Consider the following 18,618-nt stretch of genomic DNA (forward strand, 5'->3'; position numbering starts at 1 on the left):
GGCGGTCGCAATTGGTTTTGAATAACCTCGAATTCCGCTCTTGCCAAATAAAATAAGCTGAGGCCGCCACTACCAATCTAGCTACGAACCCAACTACCGATTTTGGTTTAGACTTCTCAATCAACCAGTTAGAAATGTCACTCCATTTAGGTTGAACAGTGCCCATCCCAGCTTTCTGCCTAACCTTATGCCACACTTCAGAAGAGTATTTGCATTCAAAGAAAAGGTGGTTATGCGAATCGTGGTTGGCATAACAAAGTAAACAGCACATCATATTCATATTCTTCCTGCGCGAGAAATCCCAAGACAATATTTTATCTTGAGTAAGCAACTTCCGTCTCATGATAAGCCACATTAAACAAGCATGTCGGGGGATGCATTGAGGGAACCAAACAACACGACTCCAATCGACCTCCCCTGCCTGAATACGAACCGAATCCCAAGCTCTCGAAGACGAAAAGTCAAACAGGTTATCACCATGGCGCCACATAAGTTTATCCGGCTTGTTTGGCACCAAAGAAAGCTGATCAAGCTGATTAAGACCCGGATAAGAAACCCTCCACTCTAGCGGCCAAATCCAAGAATTAGAATGATAGATGTCCGACACTTTAGAGCCCATATCAAACCCCGCATTAGCAATGACTCTAGGAGAGATGATAGAGTGCAAAGGCCCTAACACACTCCACGAATCGAACCAAGCAGAAGTATTCACCCCATTACCAATCTCGGTCCAAAAGAACTTCCTTATAATCGGCCGAATCTGAAGCATCTTTCTCCAAGACCAGCAACAAGAAGATGGAACTCGACACTCCCAAAAGCTCTTTCCTTTAAGCCTGTAAGAATGAACCCAATCAACCCATAAAGAACTACGCTTCGTAAGAATACTCCAAATATGAGAAGTCATGAGAGCCATATTAACGTCTCCAATACGCCGAATACCTAAACCTCCTTCATACTTTGGAACACAAACCGAATTCCACGACACTTTAGACCGCCCTTTTTGAAACGCACTATCCTGGGACCATAAAAAATTCCGCATCAAGGCCTCCAATTGCAGAACTACTCGAGATGGTAAAATGAAAACAGACGACCAGTAGACATGCATAGAAGACAAAACAGAAATAATCAGCTGCAGCCTGCCTGCAAAAGAGAGCAATTTATTTCTCCAATGCATAATCCTCTTTTCCAGTTTCTCCACCAGCTCATAACAATCTTTATGGAGCAACCTAGAAGATATAAGAGGCACCCCAAGATACTTCACAGGAAGAGAACCCTCCTTAAACGGCATAATATTTAAAATAGCATTTTTCACAAAAGAAGGCACGTTTGAGAAGAACACCGTGCTTTTTTGCACATTGGGCACCAAGCCAGACATGTTCGAAAACGAATCAAGGGACTTCATAATGCATCTGGCGGAAGCAATCTCAGCTCTCGCGAAAATAAACAAAACGTCCGCAAAACAAAGATTAATAATCCTCTGACGCTCACATTTATTGTGGAATTTAAAAGAAGAGTCAATCCTTACCGAATGTTGAAGGATCGCGGTGAGCACTTCCATTACCAACGTGAACAAATAAGGAGAGACCGGATCACCTTGCCGAAGGCCCCGATTACCCTTAAAGTAACCATGAACTTCCCCATTAACGCATACTGAGAATGTAGTAGTGGAAACACATAACATGATCCAATGAACCATCTTATGGTGAAACCCAAAACCAATCAGAACATCATTGAGAAATTTCCAATTAACCGTGTCATAAGCCTTCTGAATATCAACTTTAAAAGCACATTTAGGAGGCCCGATATTCCGATGATAATTATGCATTAGCTCTTGTGTTAACAAAATGTTATCGGAGATTTTTCTACCTGGAACAAAAGCTGACTGGTTTATGCTAACAATATTATTCAAACCCGCTTTAATTCGATCAGCCACAATCTTGCTAATACATTTGTATAGCACATTACAACAGGCAATCGGACGATAGTCCGTAACCATAACTGGGGAAGGGGACTTAGGAATGAGCACGATAAGAGTATGATTTAACTCCCGAAGAAGTTTCCCAGAATTAATGAAATCAATAACAGCCTCCGCCACTTCACTACCCACAATATGCCATGCACCTTTATAAAATCCAGCAGTAAAACCATCGGGCCCTGGGGCTTTATCTGAACCCATGGAAAACATAGCCTGTTTGACCTCTTCAGCTGTTACCGGTCTAACCATATGCGCCGCAACATCATCATCCAAGGTAGAAGAGAATAGCTCAGGGGACGGCCACGAGGACGTGACTCCCGGGCAGCCCAAAAAATTTTGATAGTGATTAACAAAGGCTTCTTGAACCGCAGTCCCTTCAAAAACCTTCCCGCTAGTATCCTGAATCGCATCAATATGATTATAGTGAATTTTATTCTTGAGAACCGAATGAAAATATGCTGAATTACAATCCCCGGCCGCCAACCAGTCCACTTTGGACTTTTGCTTCAAAAATCTTTCCTCATCTAGAAGGGCTTCTTGATAAACACGTCGGATACTAGCCTCTTCCTCTCGTAACGACAACGAAGACGGATCTATATCGATGTTTTGCTGAATGTCATCGAGCTTTGCCCTCAGATCAAGAACTTTCTTGTGCAGATTCCCTTGCTGAAAAAGAAGGACTCGAAGCGGAGACTTAAGCAACCGAAGCTTCTTAACCACCGAAAACTGCGGCACCCCTCTAATACTCGTATCCCAAGAACGCTTAACAATAGCTGAAAAATCCGGCTTATGAATGAGAAAATTGGCAAACTTGAAAGACCTATGTTTAACTTTCCCCTCGTCTGGCACTTTCAGAACACACGGGCTATGGTCCGATAACCGAGCCGGATGAAAGATAGCCACCGCATTAGGAAACTGAGCTATAAACTGCGAATTCCCCATAACCCTATCAATTTTTTTCAACAAACCAATCCCCTTTTTCGGCTTCTGACTCCAAGTGAAATGACTACCCGAGCGATTTAAATCTATCATCTCAATATCATCAACACATGTTTGGAATTCCCTCATGCTAGCCAAAATAGATGAACATCCCATAGATTTGTCTTCCAGATTAAGAGCCGAATTAAAATCGCCAAGCATGATCCATGGAGCATCACGAACAAACACCTTGTGCAAAGTGAGATGTTTCCATAACTCCCTGCGTGTAACATAATAATTCGCGGCAGAGGTAATAGAACAGAATACCATTTTTTTCTCGTTTTTAAAATTCAGCTGTAAATGCATCACCTGATCCGAAACAGAAAGAACCATAACATCAAAAATACTCGGGTTCCAGCCAACAATAATCCGGGTACCTTTATCACAACAATCACCATTAGACGCCCAATGCCAAGACCGAAAAACCGACTTACAAATATGAGGAAGATTATTCAGCTCAACGTGTGACTCAAGAATCGCACAGAAACTCAACTTAAACTCTTTAATTGCCTGACGAACCTCCGCTTGCTTGATGGGGCGGTTCAAACCCCTAATATTCCAAGAAGCCAAACTAACCATTAATAACTATCGAGGAAGGAGTGCTTGCCCCTTTTTTATTGTCTTTTTTAACGGTTCCCTGATTTAAAAACGCATCCATCCCGTAACCATCGGCTTCATTAAACACCTCTTCCACTTCTTCGTCCCCATCTCCACCTCGATCCTCCCCGGATTTATTTCCATCCACCTCGGCAACATTAGGATCATTAAGAGCATCAAAGGGATTAGTAGATTGAAACCTGGAAGTAGACGCAGACGCCCCATTGGCTCCATCCTGAGACTTAGACGAAGTCACAGGCCTATACTCGAACTTAGGCTTTGGCTTGTTGATAGGAAAAGCAACTCTTCTCGCGACCTTCTTGCCATAAACACCTGTATAACCATCATCGTCGATCACTGGCTGTTTACCAGCTTTCGTATTGTTACGAGCAACATGTTGAGATTTCGGGTGGTGCGGACAAGAGTCATCAGAATGGCCAAACACACAACAATGACCACACCGGTGCGGAACCCACTCAAATTCGACAGACATAGTTTCCTTAATGAATCCCTCCCTGTCAGGTTCAGGAATAGCTAAAGTGGTCTCCTCTCTTAACTTCTTCTCAGCCGAAATCTCTATTAAAGCTCTAGCATAGCTGCTACGGCCCCACATATCCAAACACATCGATGAGGTATACGAATCCAATGCTTTCGGCACTCCAATAGTAGTAGCAATCATACTAAGGCCGTCTTCGTATAAGCCGCGATCGGGACATCATGGATTTTAACCCACACTTGCACATTCTTAACACCCTTCTTTTCCAATTTAGTAGTCGGACTCCAAATGTTAAGGAAAAAAGGTTGTGATCTAATAATCCAAGGGCCATCTTTTAAGACATTCATCATACCTGCTTCATCGGAGAATTTGAAAAAGAAAAACCCGTTATCATTCATCATAGCCTTTTGAACACCATACCTTTTCCAGTTATTACGTACAAAATAATCCACGACGGGAAAAGCAACCCGATCACCAAGAAAATAGCCATACAAAGTGTTTGCCAATTTATCCTGAACCAAACGAACTGAATCCTTTGGAAGAACTACATCACACCCATCATGAGCTTGATCACTAACGAGAGTTCTGAAATTCAACTTGGTGGACTTGCTAGCAGAAAGCGAATCAGCATATGATTTAGGTTTAGGAGTATTACCACTATCATTCTTGGCAGCCAAACCTTCGTGATTATCAGCTTTACCACTCCCTGAAGATTCACAATCCGGACGGCTCAGATCAGAGTTAACCGGTGTAGTAATCTTCGTTAGTTCATCAATGATATTTATTTGTTTCGGGTCCGACACAGTACCACGGCGCGGCAACAACGGGTTACCATCAATGTTAACAACTCGACTAGCGATACCCCTAGAAAACAAGCTAAGCTTACCCCGATCTCCCTTATCAATTTCAGCAGAAAACAAACGATCCTCCATGCAGAGAGTCAACAACAAAGTTGAGCGAGTTCACAGGAGGTGTTTGTTTTAAAGTAGTTTCTCAGGAACTAAGAGTTTGTTTTCAACAGTAGGTTAAATCAACTTTCCTTGTATTCCAAACCATGAATGGTGGGGGCTACCCCATGTTGTAAACCACTAGACTAGATGTATCTGTAAGTGTCCTTCCCAATCCGAGGACAGAGGTACGTATTGAAAATGTAGGTTTAGCATAGGTTTCCTTCCCAATCCGAGGACAGAGGTACGTATGTGAATACGTAAGTTTAGCGCTGGCGTCCTTCCCAATCCGAGGACGGTGGTACGTAGTGTATATGTAGGTTTAGCGCGGGTGTCCTTCCCAATCCGAGGACAGTGGTACGTAGCGAGTACGTAGGTTTAGCGCTGGCGTCCTTCCCAATCCGAGCACAGTGGTAAGTAGTCTAGTAATGGTGTAAGTATAAGTTCTGTCGTAGCTATTCAGTCCCATTCCCAACCCACCGTGAATCCCATGCCTTAGGAGTGTGAACTCACCTTGGTTTGCTCGGCAGATACACGAAAAGGTTACTTGAGCTATATGTGGTCAACCACTTCCTAACATGGTTACCATACAAGTCAGGTTTTGGTTTCAAGTAGTGCACATAAGTTTTACACATAGCCTAACAGGTTACGAACACGTATTAATCATGGCAAACATGTATTTTCACGTTAACAGTCATAACATGTCCGAACTTGTGTGATCAGGATGTATTGGGCTGAGGTAACAATGTAAGCCCAATAACATCTTTTTTTTTTTTTGGGTAAAGGGTAGCCCAATAACATCTTGTGCGAGTGGGTAGTTGAAACCCAAACACTATCCGACCCAAATAGTCAAAAGCCTAAACGTAGATACACGGCCCAATTAATAACATACACGAGTCTTGTGCGATCTGGACAACTTGTGCGATCCAGTTAAGTTGTGCGGCTGGATTTTGGGCTTTGAGGCCCAACAACAGAGTAAAGTCCAAACAGTGTGTGTAGCCCAAGACTTGTGCGATCAGCACGGTCTTGTGCGATCCACAGGCCTTGTGCGATCATGCAATCCTAGTTGTACATAGTGTATTAACAGTTGTACCCTATCTTGTGCGACTGTCTTGTGCGATCAGATCAGGTCTTGTGTGACCTGATCTTGTGCGACCGAGAGGGCTTGTGCGACCGGTTAACTAATTTCCTTAATTCATGCAATAGTTACAATCATTCAAACATTTTCCAAATTTCCATTCGATCAATCAATGCTAACAGTTTTCTATCTCTACTTTAGTCGATCAAAACATGGTTCTTATCACAAAATTCATATGAACTCTAATCATATTCAAAACATAAGCAACAACCTATACATTAACTATTAGATCGTTGGATTTAAATCATACAACGCTTCATACTCGATCATGCCTTTAATCCAAGCACACAAACACACAGCCGATTACATTGCATCCATTCGGTTCTTAGATCAATATTATGCAATCCGATTCACATAAACATCAACATATAAACATAATTATTCATCATCTATACAACCCTAGCCATTACATCATGTAATCATAACATCATCTAACAAACATAAGCCGTGAAACACTAACCGATTAAAAGGTAAGATGTGAATTGATCCGAACAAGAAAGTCTTCGAGAGAAGGGGGATGTTTGCCGTCGGCTTCGAGAGAGAGAGAGAGGGTGAGAGGAGAGAATTAGGGTTTTGTGTGTGTTGTGTATTGCAAGTGATGAGGAGTATACTCTTTCCCCATAGTGTTATGCGCAACAAGGGAGTGGGCCAAACCCATTCGTGGGCTGCCCTTTGGTTGCGAGTACAATAAGTGTAGCCCGAATGGGCTTGTGCAATCGGGTTTTGTTGTGCGATTGGTTCGTTTTGTGTGATCCCATTGTTTTCCTAGGCTTGGCATGTCAAGTCTAGTTGGTGTGTTACACTGACACACCTTTGTACTGATTGGTTATTTTATAAAATTTACCGGGGTAACCCTTTACCCAAAAAAAAAATAACATACATAACAACATAACATTCAATTAATCATCCAGGTTCACATAATCATATAACGTTCACACCGGTTACATCAACGTACAAAGAGAGGTTTGAAATACGAGTTGTCACATTTTATATCAGCTGTTTTCTTATCGATTTTTATATGACTTACAAAACAAAAACAATTTTGCAAGGATCATGACTACTTTTCTTAAAACATTTTCTTCAAACCTATAAGTCATGAATCCTAAATCAATAAAACCTATGTATCTCACAGGCATTTTTATGCTGACGTACCTGTTTTTACACATGTTTCAGGTGCTGCTATGTGATGATTGTTGATATATGCTACACTTAGGATGGACTCTTGCCTTAGCGACTTTAAACTTTTTTTTTTTGGGTAAAGGGTTACCCCGTTGAATTTTATAAAAGAATCAAAGAACAGGGTGTGACAAAAGTTTGACACACACTAGTAGACTTGACATGCCAAGCCTAGACATACAAAACAAATAACCCAAAACACGGCCAAACAATCCAAACAACCAGAACAAACAAAGCTAACTAGATGCAACACACTAGAACACTAAACTCGCAATTAGCCCGGGTCTTCTGCCGTTATTCCCCATTTTTCCAAAAGCTTCCTATTGTTGACATCTCGTCCGATCTTGAAACCCATTATACGATGCCTCACCATATCAAGAATGTCTTGCGCCACCGTCTCTTCCTTCCTTTGAACGTTAGAAAACAGCCGGTTATTCCTTTCTTGCCATATGAAGTATGTAGAAGCCGCTACAGTAAGCTTACAAACAATGTGCTCCAGCTTCTTTGAACTAGCATTCTACTCTATCCACTCCATTATTGAGCTCCAATTTTCGTTTACATTCCCCATACCGATCCTTTCCTTGACAATGTTCCAAGACTTGGCTGCATAAGAGCATTGAAAAAATAAATGATCTCTAGAGTCTCGTCCATAGTTACAAAGGGGACAGCACATAAGCCGTAAATTCGTCTCACTCCCCGCTTCCCATACCGCCAACCTATCTTGGGTCTTCAGCTTATTTTTTAAAACCAACCAAAGATGAAACGAGTGTCTTGGAATACATTGGCCATACCACACCATGTTCACCCAAGCCACCTTGTTATCCCTAACCCGAAGGTTGTTCCAAGCTTCCCAAGAGCTAAAATGCACAATTTTTCCTTCCACGCTTTTCCATCCAATCTTGTCCTCCGAATCAGGAACAAGAGGCGGAGCTATTACATTTATGAGGACCGGAAATAAATCATACCATGCCTGAGGCCACCTCCAATTACCGTCAGCATCTATAATATCCGCAACAGTTGACTGCAAATTAAAACCCGCTTGAGCTATTCTCCTAGGAGTAATAAAATTGTGAATGGGACTACACGAGCACCAATTATCACTCCACGCATTTGTCTGGGAGCCACTACCAATCGACATCCAAACATATTGTCTAACCAACGGACGAATAGACAAAATCTTTCGCCAACTCCAAGTCAAACTCCCGTGGTTTTGAATCTCCCAAAAATTTCTGCCTTTGGACCCAAAGGGATTCACGGTTGGTTATAATACTACAAATGTGCGACATCATAAGGGCTTTATTAACATCTGATATACTTTGGATTCCCAGACCACCCTCATCCTTAGGCATACAGATATCCTTCCACGCTACTTTAGACCGAATACTCCCTGGAGCCCCCGCGTTCCAAAGAAATCTTCTCATTCTCTTTTCCAGATCCTTCACAATGCGCATAGGCAAAATAAAAACCGAGGCCCAATATGTATACATAGCAGTAAGGACTGAATTGAGAAGTTGCAGTCTTCCTGCAAATGATAACGATTTAGACATCCAGTTATCTACCTTTCTCTCCATGCGTTCCACCAGAACTCGACAGTCTCTAAAAGATAACTTAGTAGAGATTAATGGAACCCCGAGATAGCGAACCGGGAGTGTACCCTCACGAAACAGCAACAGGCTCAGAATCTCCGATTTAACATGATCTGGAACATTGCAGAAAAAGATCGTACTCTTAGGCAAGCTAGGGACAAGGCCCGAGACACTAGTGAATCTCTTCAATACATTCCGAATAAGATGAACCGATCCAGTATCCCCATCTACAAAAACAAATAAGTCATCAGCAAAAGAAACGTTGATAATCTTCTGCTTAGAACAGTGACTATGAAACTTGAACGCAGGGTTTAGAGCCATCTTTTGCAACATGAGGGATAACACCTCCATAATTAACGTGAACAAGTATGGGGACATTGGGTCTCCTTGACGTAAGCCCCGTTTCCCTGTAAAATAACCATGCAACTCACCATTTATGCTAACCGAGTAGGATACCATTGTGACACAAGCCATGATCCAAGAAACCATATTCTGGTGAAACCCAAACCGGTATAAAATAGTTTCCAAAAAAGACCAGCTGACAGTATCATAAGCTTTCTGAAAATCAATTTTCAACGCACACCTCGGAGGACCTCGATCCACATGATAATTATGCATAAGCTCCTGAGTAATAAGAATATTATCAGATATCTTTCTGCCCGGAACAAACGCCGACTGGTTTATGTTCACTAGAAACCCCAAGCTACCCTTCAGACGATCAATGATTATTTTGCTAATACATTTATATATCACATTGCAGCACGATATCGGCCGGTAGTCGAGCACCGTATTTGGAGTATCAATCTTTGGAACCAAAGCTAGTATCGTATGATTGATTTGCTTTAGAATTTGACCATTGTTAACGAAATCACGCACCGCCTTTGTAACTTCTCCACCCACAACATCCCAGGCGCTTTTAAAAAATGCTGAAGTGTAGCCGTCAGGACCTGGAGCCTTGTTCTCACCTATACTGAACATAGCCTGTTTAACTTCATCATCAGTAACCTGTCTCACCATATTCTCCGCCACATCCGGTTGCAAAACATTGACAAACAGGTCTGCATCATCCAAGCTAACCACTTGATCTTCGGTGCCCATGAAACCCGAGTAATGATTAAGCAGAGCAGCAGCCACATCAACTCCCTCAAACTGGTTCCCATTCAAATCCTTAATGCAATTGATTTTATTTCTAGCATTCCTACTTTTCACACAATTATGAAAGTAGGATGTGTTTGAATCACCCGCACATAACCATTGCACTTTAGATTTTTGCTTCAAGAAACACTCCTCATCATAAGCCGCTGACTTGAAATCACGCAAACAGATAGCTTCGGACGTCCGAAGAGCAGCATCAAAAGGATTAGCATCAAAAGGATTAGCGACTTTAAACTTTGAAAGACAATATTTGTAATTATTTGATTTGTAATAGAACAAAGATTTCAATGATTCAATAAAACAAAATTATTTTATCCATGGTTGTGAAACAATGATTCTGTTACAACACTCCCGACGTTTCCGCCACGTCTTGTTGTTTTAGGTGGTCGGGGTGTGACAAGTTATAGGTGGAATGTATATATGGGCGTGAACTGTTAAAGTGAGTGCATGTTATGTGGTAGATGCGTGTAGAAACTTTGTGCTCTATTTGAAACCACTAATGGACTAAGTGGTAATTATACTAGGACGTGATTGACCAAGCCTGACTATTGGCTATTTTAAGAGTCCAACCGTGCAACCAAAGGTGAGTTCACACTTTCGTCAAAGCATGGGATTCTCGGTGGTTTGGGAATGAGTTAAGTAAGGATTCCCGGTGGGTTGGGAATGGGTTAGTTAACAACAATCCCCCTTAGGTGGGATGCAACCTGCCTATTCTCCTTGGGTAAATACATACCTCGGTCCTCCTTGGGTAGGACAACCTTAAATGTGACACTTGTGCTCTATAAACACTATACGATATAGAACAATATCATTTATCAAAGAAACAAAGTGTTTTGGTCTCAATGTTTGCTTATTTATGTTGACAATTTCACGTTTTGATTCTAGTTCGATTTCAAGCTTTAAATCTTTTTCTAGAAAGTTATACGCAAACTGATGCGTAAACTTAATTAGTTTAATGATAATTAGTTTAATTAGTTTAATTCAAAACAAAGGAAGGGATGGATAAATTGGTGGAGGATGGTCCTTGGTTGATTAGAAATGTTCCGATAATCTTGAAGGAGTGGTCGGCCTCTGTCAAGTTGGAAAAAGAAGACATAAAGGCTATCCCTGTTTGGGTTAAGATGCATGAAGTGCCGTTAGCAGCATATACTGAGGACGGTCTTAGCTTGCTTGCTTCTAAGATAGGGGTGCCTAAGATGCTAGATTCATACACTGCTACAATGTGTGCTGAGTCATGGGGACGAAGCAGTTATGCTAGAGCTCTCATTGAAATTCAAGTTGGGGCTGAATTAAAGAGGAGTGTTACAATTGCAATCCCAACTTTACAGGGTAATGGTCACTCAATGGTGGAGGTGAAAATAGAATATGATTGGGAGCCTTTAAGGTGCTCTTCTTGTTGCGTGTTTGGTCATGAGGATAACTCATGTCCAAAGAGGCCTCAGGTCGTTTCGAGTGGGGAGTCTAGTAAGAAGATTGATGATTTTCAGGTTGTGGGTGCAAAGAAGAAGAAATCTACTAACCAAGGTCTTCCCATGAAAAATCAGAAGCCTAAGGTAGTGTACAGACCAGTTGTAAACCCTAAACCAATCTCGTCCTTGAAGAAGCCGGTGAACAATCAGGTATCAACGTCAAACCCCTTTGATGCTCTTAAGGATGATGATGGTGGTCAGGGAGGTAGTACTGTGGGTCGTATAGAGAAGAAGGAGAAAAAGTCGAGTGACAGGCAGGATTCTGATGAAGAGGAGGTCGAAGAAGTCTACAATGAAACTAGTGCATTTATGACATCGGGCACTCGTCCGTTCTCTTCGAAAGCAGGGGCAAGCACCTCTTCCACAAAATTCTCAAATGGATAGGCTGCTTTTGGTTCGTTTGAAGGGGTTGCCGGTCTGTGGCAACTTTATTTTTGATGATGGCGGTTGAGGATTTTGTTTTTTGTTTTTTCCATTGTTTTGTCTACTAGATCATGATGTATAGTAGGCTTGGTTACGGGGTGTCATAGTTGTTTTTGTTTTGCTTGGTCATACATATATGGGGCATGTCCTATATATGAACTAGTGTGGAACACATCCTCACTACTTGTACTTATTTGCGATTGCATTTTAATAGATTCACCGGGGTAACCCTTTACCCAAAAAAACTTAATTAGTTTAATGCGAAAAACACCCCGGAACAGTGACTTAGGCTTAACATACCTTAAATAACCTTTACATAACTTATAAATAAGTTTTGAAGGGCTTGGTGTGTCAAAAATAAGTTTATTCGATCACAGGGACTAATTGCGACAAACTCCAAAAGTCTGCCGATTCGTATAGCAATGAACATTCCGAAACATGATCATAAGCTAAACATACCCTAAATATCCTTTACATAGCTTAGAAATAATCTTTGAGGGGTTCGGTATGCGATAATGCGCTTATTTGATCAATAGGGACTAAAAGCGTCAAAAAGTGCATAAGTTTGCATTTACGCGCATATCTTACGTTCTGAACATATCCGGACATCCAAAAATTTTTGTAATCATTAAAATATTTTATTTAAGTGATTGGAATGCAAAAATATCATTCGTCGCGTAATTTGGATCGTTTTCGCGTCCATTCGAAAGTTCATCGTAATTAGCCGAACAACGTGGCCGTACGACCAAAAGAACGACATCCGAGATGTTTTCAAGCATATTTCATGTTCCCTATGCTTTAACATCATTGTAAAGCCTTGAAAATGGATTAACGGGGCTTAAACGCGTCAAAAATCAACTTTATAGCATGCAGGGGCTTGTTTTGCCAAAATATGAAAGTTTGGACAGCAAGTCCTGGCGGGGGCGACAGCTGAGGCTTCTGTCTTTGCGGGGCGCGATAGCTGGAGCTGGGCAGATTCTCAGGATCCTCAAAACAGCTTGCTGTCTTCGGTTTTTAACATGGTTTTTTCAATACTTGGAGCTGGTTTAAGTGTTCCCCAAGCCCTCTAATGAATGTGCAACATGTGTAGGGCTAAGATCAAGCTTTGATTAACTCACAAACACTTGTCATTAATCCAAAGGTTCAAGAAAATCTATAAATACCCATCTCTTTTGCTCCATTCCTTGCTCATTTCATTTTTCTTTCACTTTGGATCTGATTGAAGCTATCCCACTTGGTTGAAGGCTTCATACTTCAGTTTTCTTTGTTTTTTCTTCAAGCTTGAACCCTTTGTAAGTGTTCTTTCATGCTTGGTTATGTATTTCAAGCATGAAAGTCAAACAGTGTTTGACTTTCTGCTTTGATCATGATTTGGTCAAGTCAAAGTTCGTTTGAACTTTGCAACGTGAGCATAATCACGATGGCTATAGTTCCTTGTGACTATACCTACTGATTACCACGTTGATTAGGCATAGTGATGAGTCATAGTTTTGGTCAAAATGCCGATTATGAGCATTTTGCAATGAAACTATGTTCGGGTATCAAAACACTTTGTTTTGATATCAAATCAGTTATCGAACATAGTTAAACATGTTTTAACATGTTTTTTTTTTGGGTAAAGGGTTACCCCGGTGATTCTATTAAAATGCAACCGCAATTAAGTACAATTAGTGAGGATGTGTTCCACACTAGTTCATATACAGGACATGCCCCATATATGTAAATCAATAAAAAAACCAAAGACCTATAACACCCTATAACCTAGTCTACTATACATCATGACAAGACATCTAGTAGACAAAACAATGCAAAACACAAAACATAATCCTCAACCACCATCGTCAAAGATAAAATAGCCACAAAACAGCAACCCCTTCAAACGGAAAGCAGACAGCCTATCCATTAGAGCATTTGGTAGAAGAGGTGCTTGCCCCTGCTTTCGAAGAAAACGGATGAGTACCCGATGTCATAAATTCACTAGTTTCATTGTAGACTTCTTCGACCTCCTCGTCATCCGAATCCTGCCTGTCACTCGACGGTTTCTCCTTCTTCTCCACTCGACCCACAGTTGTACCTCCTTGGTTACCGTCATCGTCTTTAAGAATATCAAAAGGGTTCGACGTTGAGACCTGATTAATAGTCGGATTTCTCAAAGACGATTTCGGTTTGGGTTTGACAACTGGACGATAGACTAGCTTTGGCTTTTGATTTTTCATATGAACTTGATTAATAGGTTTCTTCTTTTTAGCACCCACGTCCTGAAATTCATCATTATCCCTCTTCACAGTTTCCCCAGTCGAACTAACTTGAGGGTTCTTAGGACACGAGCTGTCCTCATGACCGAAAACACAGCAAGCAGAACACCTTAAAGGTTCCCAATCATACTCAAGCTTGACCTCCACCATTGAATGGCCATTACCATCCAAGGATGGGATTGCAACAGTTACACTCTTTTTTAAATCAACCCCTGCCTGAACCTCAATAAGAGCTCTCGCATAGCTGCTTCTTCCCCAAGATTCCGCGCACATTGTGGCTGTATACGAGTCCAACATCTTAGGCACCCCAATCTTAGATGCAAGTAAACTAAGCCCTTCCTCAGTAAATGCCGCTAAAGGCACATCATGCATCTTGACCCAAACTGGAATAGATTTTAGATCCTCTTTTTCCAACTTGATAGAGGCAGACCATTGTTTCAAAATTATTGGGACATTTCTTATCATCCACGGTCCATCCTCTAGCATTTGGTCCATCCCTTCTTTAGTTTTGAATTTGAAGAAAAAGAACCCGTGAGCATTCATCGTAATCCGAGAGAGGCCATACTTAACCCAGTTGTTTTTTGCAAAGAAGTCGACCACAGGAAATGCCAACCGTTTACCCAGAAAATAACCATACAAAGTATTAGCATACCTATCAGCGACTTGTTGAACCGAAGACAATGGGATAACAACATCCACACCGTCTACTGTCTCAGTAGATTCCATCACCCTAAAATTCACTTTAACATTTTCCTTAGTGTTCTTAACTATGCTAGCGAAGGATACCGGGTCTGCAACCCCCGAAATCTGTGATTTACCTTGTGCAGCCAACAAGTTCACTCCCTCCAGACCTGCTGATAATGAACACCCCATATTAGAAAAGTGATCCGAATGCTCACCAGCCGGTTTCTGTAAATGAACCGGTACCGTTATCTTTGACAGTTCATCGATGATATTAGGCTGCAACTTCTCCACCGGAATCTGACCAGAAATGTCGCGACGATCAGTAGGTTGTTCACCAGCCGGTTTCGGCGTCTGAATTGAACCCCTACGAGGTATCCATTTGTTTCCTTCAACATCCATCACCCGGTTAGCAAAACAATCAAACGAGAATTGTGATTTACCGCGATCCTGAGGAAACGCCCCGTCTGACTTATGTTCCTCCATTAAAACGAAACCACAATCAGCCGACAGCGAATTCTTCTCAATCTGATGAAGATTCCGACAAAACCCCAAAGCCTAGACAACACACAGAGCCGATGAAACACTAGATGAAGGTGGAAATTCGAACCTTAATCGGAAGCTGGTTTGCCGTTGAGAATGGGTACCGAAACCCTAAGAGGACAGCCGCACCCCTTCGACAATCAGAGAAAAAACGACAGAACCCTAATTAAAACCCGAACGCAACTGCAAATGATTAACTTCTAAGGATCGGATGAAACCCTAAGATGATAATCGAGTTCAATCTCTGCTAGAATCAACAAAAATCTGCTAGGGTTTTACGGAAAAGCCAGATCGCCCAAAATCGCCCCCTCTGCTAGGGTTTTCTTAGGTTTTCCAAAAAATGTTTTAACATGTTTAACTATGCATGAAAAACAGTATTAACATGTTTTAACATGTTTAACTCGTCACTTTTAGTTTAGTGCGGCTGAAGATAATGGGATTCAGGATTGCTAGACAGCCGAACCACATGAAGATTCTTGACCGATGGCAGATCTCGAAGAAGGCTATGATTTTGGATCCAGGCTAAGGAGGCATTGGATTGTTCTTTGTTTTAATTGTTAGTTTGTAAGTTGTGAAAATGAAACCACTAATGGCTTCTCTCTGGCTTCCTGGGCGATTTCGGCGATCTTAACAAACCCTAGATTTCTTGCTTTCTGATCCTCATCTTGATCGATCTGGGTTAGGTATTGGGGTTTGTCGATCCTTCTGAGTAAGGTTTTCTTGACTCTACCCTGGTTTCTAATCTTTTGAAGTCTTGATTAGGGTTTTTCTTTTCATTTATTCGGTCTAGGGTTTATCGTCTTTTGCTTTGGTTGCTGCTTTAGTTCTGTTTCTTTTACGTTGCATGGTTATTGTTCGTGTGTGGCATCATGTCTAATCTGTTCCCATCGTCTGATAATGGTGGTAATCCTCCTGAGAAAGTGCCAGATAATGTTGGGAAATCACAAAACCCTAGTAAGGGTTTCGGAAGCAGGTTATTGAACATAGACGGCAAAACCTTTTGCCCTAGGCGGGGGGTTGTGTCGTCTCAGCAGCATGGAATGCAGGTGGTCAATATTATAGATGAGTTAACTAAGATTACTGTGCCAGTGGAGTCGACTACTAGGGATCCAGTTGTGGTTCAGCAAGGCACGGTTGAAGATGATTGTTATTGGAATGTAAGTTTGAACAATGATCAGGTTTCATATGCTGACAAATTACAATCTAGGGTTCGTAATAAAAGAGAGGTGAACTTTAGACTCATGGAACCAGTTGAGACAAGGGAAGGTGCGGACGTTGTTATTCCTAAAGAAGTTGTCAAGCAGGTTCAAGATAAGTTTGAGAATGTGTTATATGGTTACTTCCTTGGAAATAGGTTACTGTTTCCTGTAGTTGAATACTATGCAAAGAATGTCTGGGCAAAGTACGGATTTGTTAAACTCATGATGAACTCAGATGGATTTTTTTCTTTAAATTTGATTCGAAAGATGGTATGATGAAAGTTTTGGAAGGAGGGCCATGGCTAATACGAAAAGTCCCTTTATTTTTGAATGTGTGGTCACCTAAGGTTAGTCTTAAGAAAGATGGGATTAAAACTGTTCCTGTGTGGGTGAAGCTACACAATGTTCCAATTACTGTGTACACGGACGATGGTTTGAGTCTGCTAGCATCCAAACTAGGGGTTCCAAAAAGATTGGATTCCTACACGGCTGATATGTGTGCTGAGAATTGGGGTAGGAGTAGTTATGCACGAGCTATGATTGAAGTCAATGCGGATAATGAGCTTAAAGACCATGTTATACTTGCTATTCCAAAGATGGATGAGGAGGGGTATATAACTGAACGTGTAAAGGTTGAATATGAATGGACACCCCTTCGGTGTGCGACATGTTGTTTGTTTGGGCATGACGAGAATACATGCAGTAAGGTGGATAGGGGTAAATCTAAACAAGTGGTTGTTTTTTTTTGGGTAAAGGGTTACCCCGGTGATTCTATTAAAATGCAACCGCAATAAGTACAAGTAGTGAGGATGTGTTCCACACTAGTTCATATACAGGACATGCCCCATATATGTAAAACAAAAACAAAACCAAAAACCTATAAAATCCCATATCCTAGTCTACTATACATCATGACTCGACATCTAGTAGACAATCAATGCAAACCACAAACTCCAAAACTCAACCACCATCATCAAAAATAAAGTGGCCACAAAACCGCAGCCCCTTCAGACGAAACGCAGACAATCTATCCATTCGAAGGCTTGGAAGAAGAGGTGCTTGCCCCTGCTTTCGAAGAAAAAGGGTGAGTACCCGATGTCATGAATGCACTAGTTTCGTTGTAGACTTCTTCAACCTCCTCCTCATCCGAATCTTGCTGATCATTATGAGCCCCACTACTAGACTGACCCGTATGAAGACTACTATCCCGTAAAACAAGTGGTTGTTGATGAGGAAGGTTTTGTTACGGATAGGAGGAGGGTTGTGAAGCATTCATTCCCGCAAAAGAAGCAAAAGCCTAAAGTGATTTATAGACCGAAGCTGAATAAAAATGGGGCAAGTACTTCCGGAACAAAGAAGGATGACAATAATGAGCCGCAAACGGTGAAGCTGGTGAATTCGTTTGAAGCGTTAGCAGATCAAGATGTTGGTGACGGGGTAAAGATCGACAATATTCACCTTCTGGAGAATATTAATGTTCAATTTGATGAGGTTTTAGAAGCCAACCCAACAGAAATGGCTGATTTCATGGGTAGAAATGTGACTAACGGTCGGTCTGAGGGGGCAAGCACTCCCGGTGAGGCGGGTTTTAATGGATAGTGTGGCCTCATGGAATATTAGGGGTTTGAATCGTCCCCTGAAACAAAACGAGGTCCGAGTTCTTATTTCTGAAAATCGTTTGAAGGTTTGTGCTATTTTAGAGACGCACGTGAATATTAATAATTTAGATAAAGTGTGTAAGAGTGTCTTCCGAAGCTGGAATTGGACGTCAAATGGGAACCTGTGCCACCGGGGTACCAGAATCATCTTGGGTTGGGATGCAGATGCGGTTAGTCTTATGGTGTTAGCTCAATCGGATCAGGTAATCCATACGCAGATACAATTAAAGGATAAGTCTAAGACTTTTTTCTGCTCTTTTGTCTATGCCGAGAATAAATATCAAGACCGTAGAAGTCTTTGGGAAGACCTTTGCAAGCATAAAAGTTTTGTTCATGATAAGC

The 18,618-nt window shown here is 41.5% G+C and overlaps 1 protein-coding gene across 1 annotated transcript; it reads left to right on the forward strand.

Annotated features, from left to right (window-relative positions):
- Positions 1–11,046: 11,046 nt before the first annotated feature.
- On the forward strand, positions 11,047–11,901 carry LOC110933692. Its single transcript, XM_022176904.1, has one exon. It carries the CDS (start codon positions 11,047–11,049, stop codon positions 11,899–11,901), a length of 855 nt encoding a protein of 284 aa, XP_022032596.1.
- The last annotated feature ends 6,717 nt before the right edge of the window (positions 11,902–18,618 follow it).

The sequence above is a fragment of the Helianthus annuus genome, chromosome 8, assembly GCF_002127325.2.
Source record: "Helianthus annuus cultivar XRQ/B chromosome 8, HanXRQr2.0-SUNRISE, whole genome shotgun sequence".
In the NCBI taxonomy this organism is placed as follows: Eukaryota; Viridiplantae; Streptophyta; class Magnoliopsida; order Asterales; family Asteraceae; genus Helianthus; species Helianthus annuus.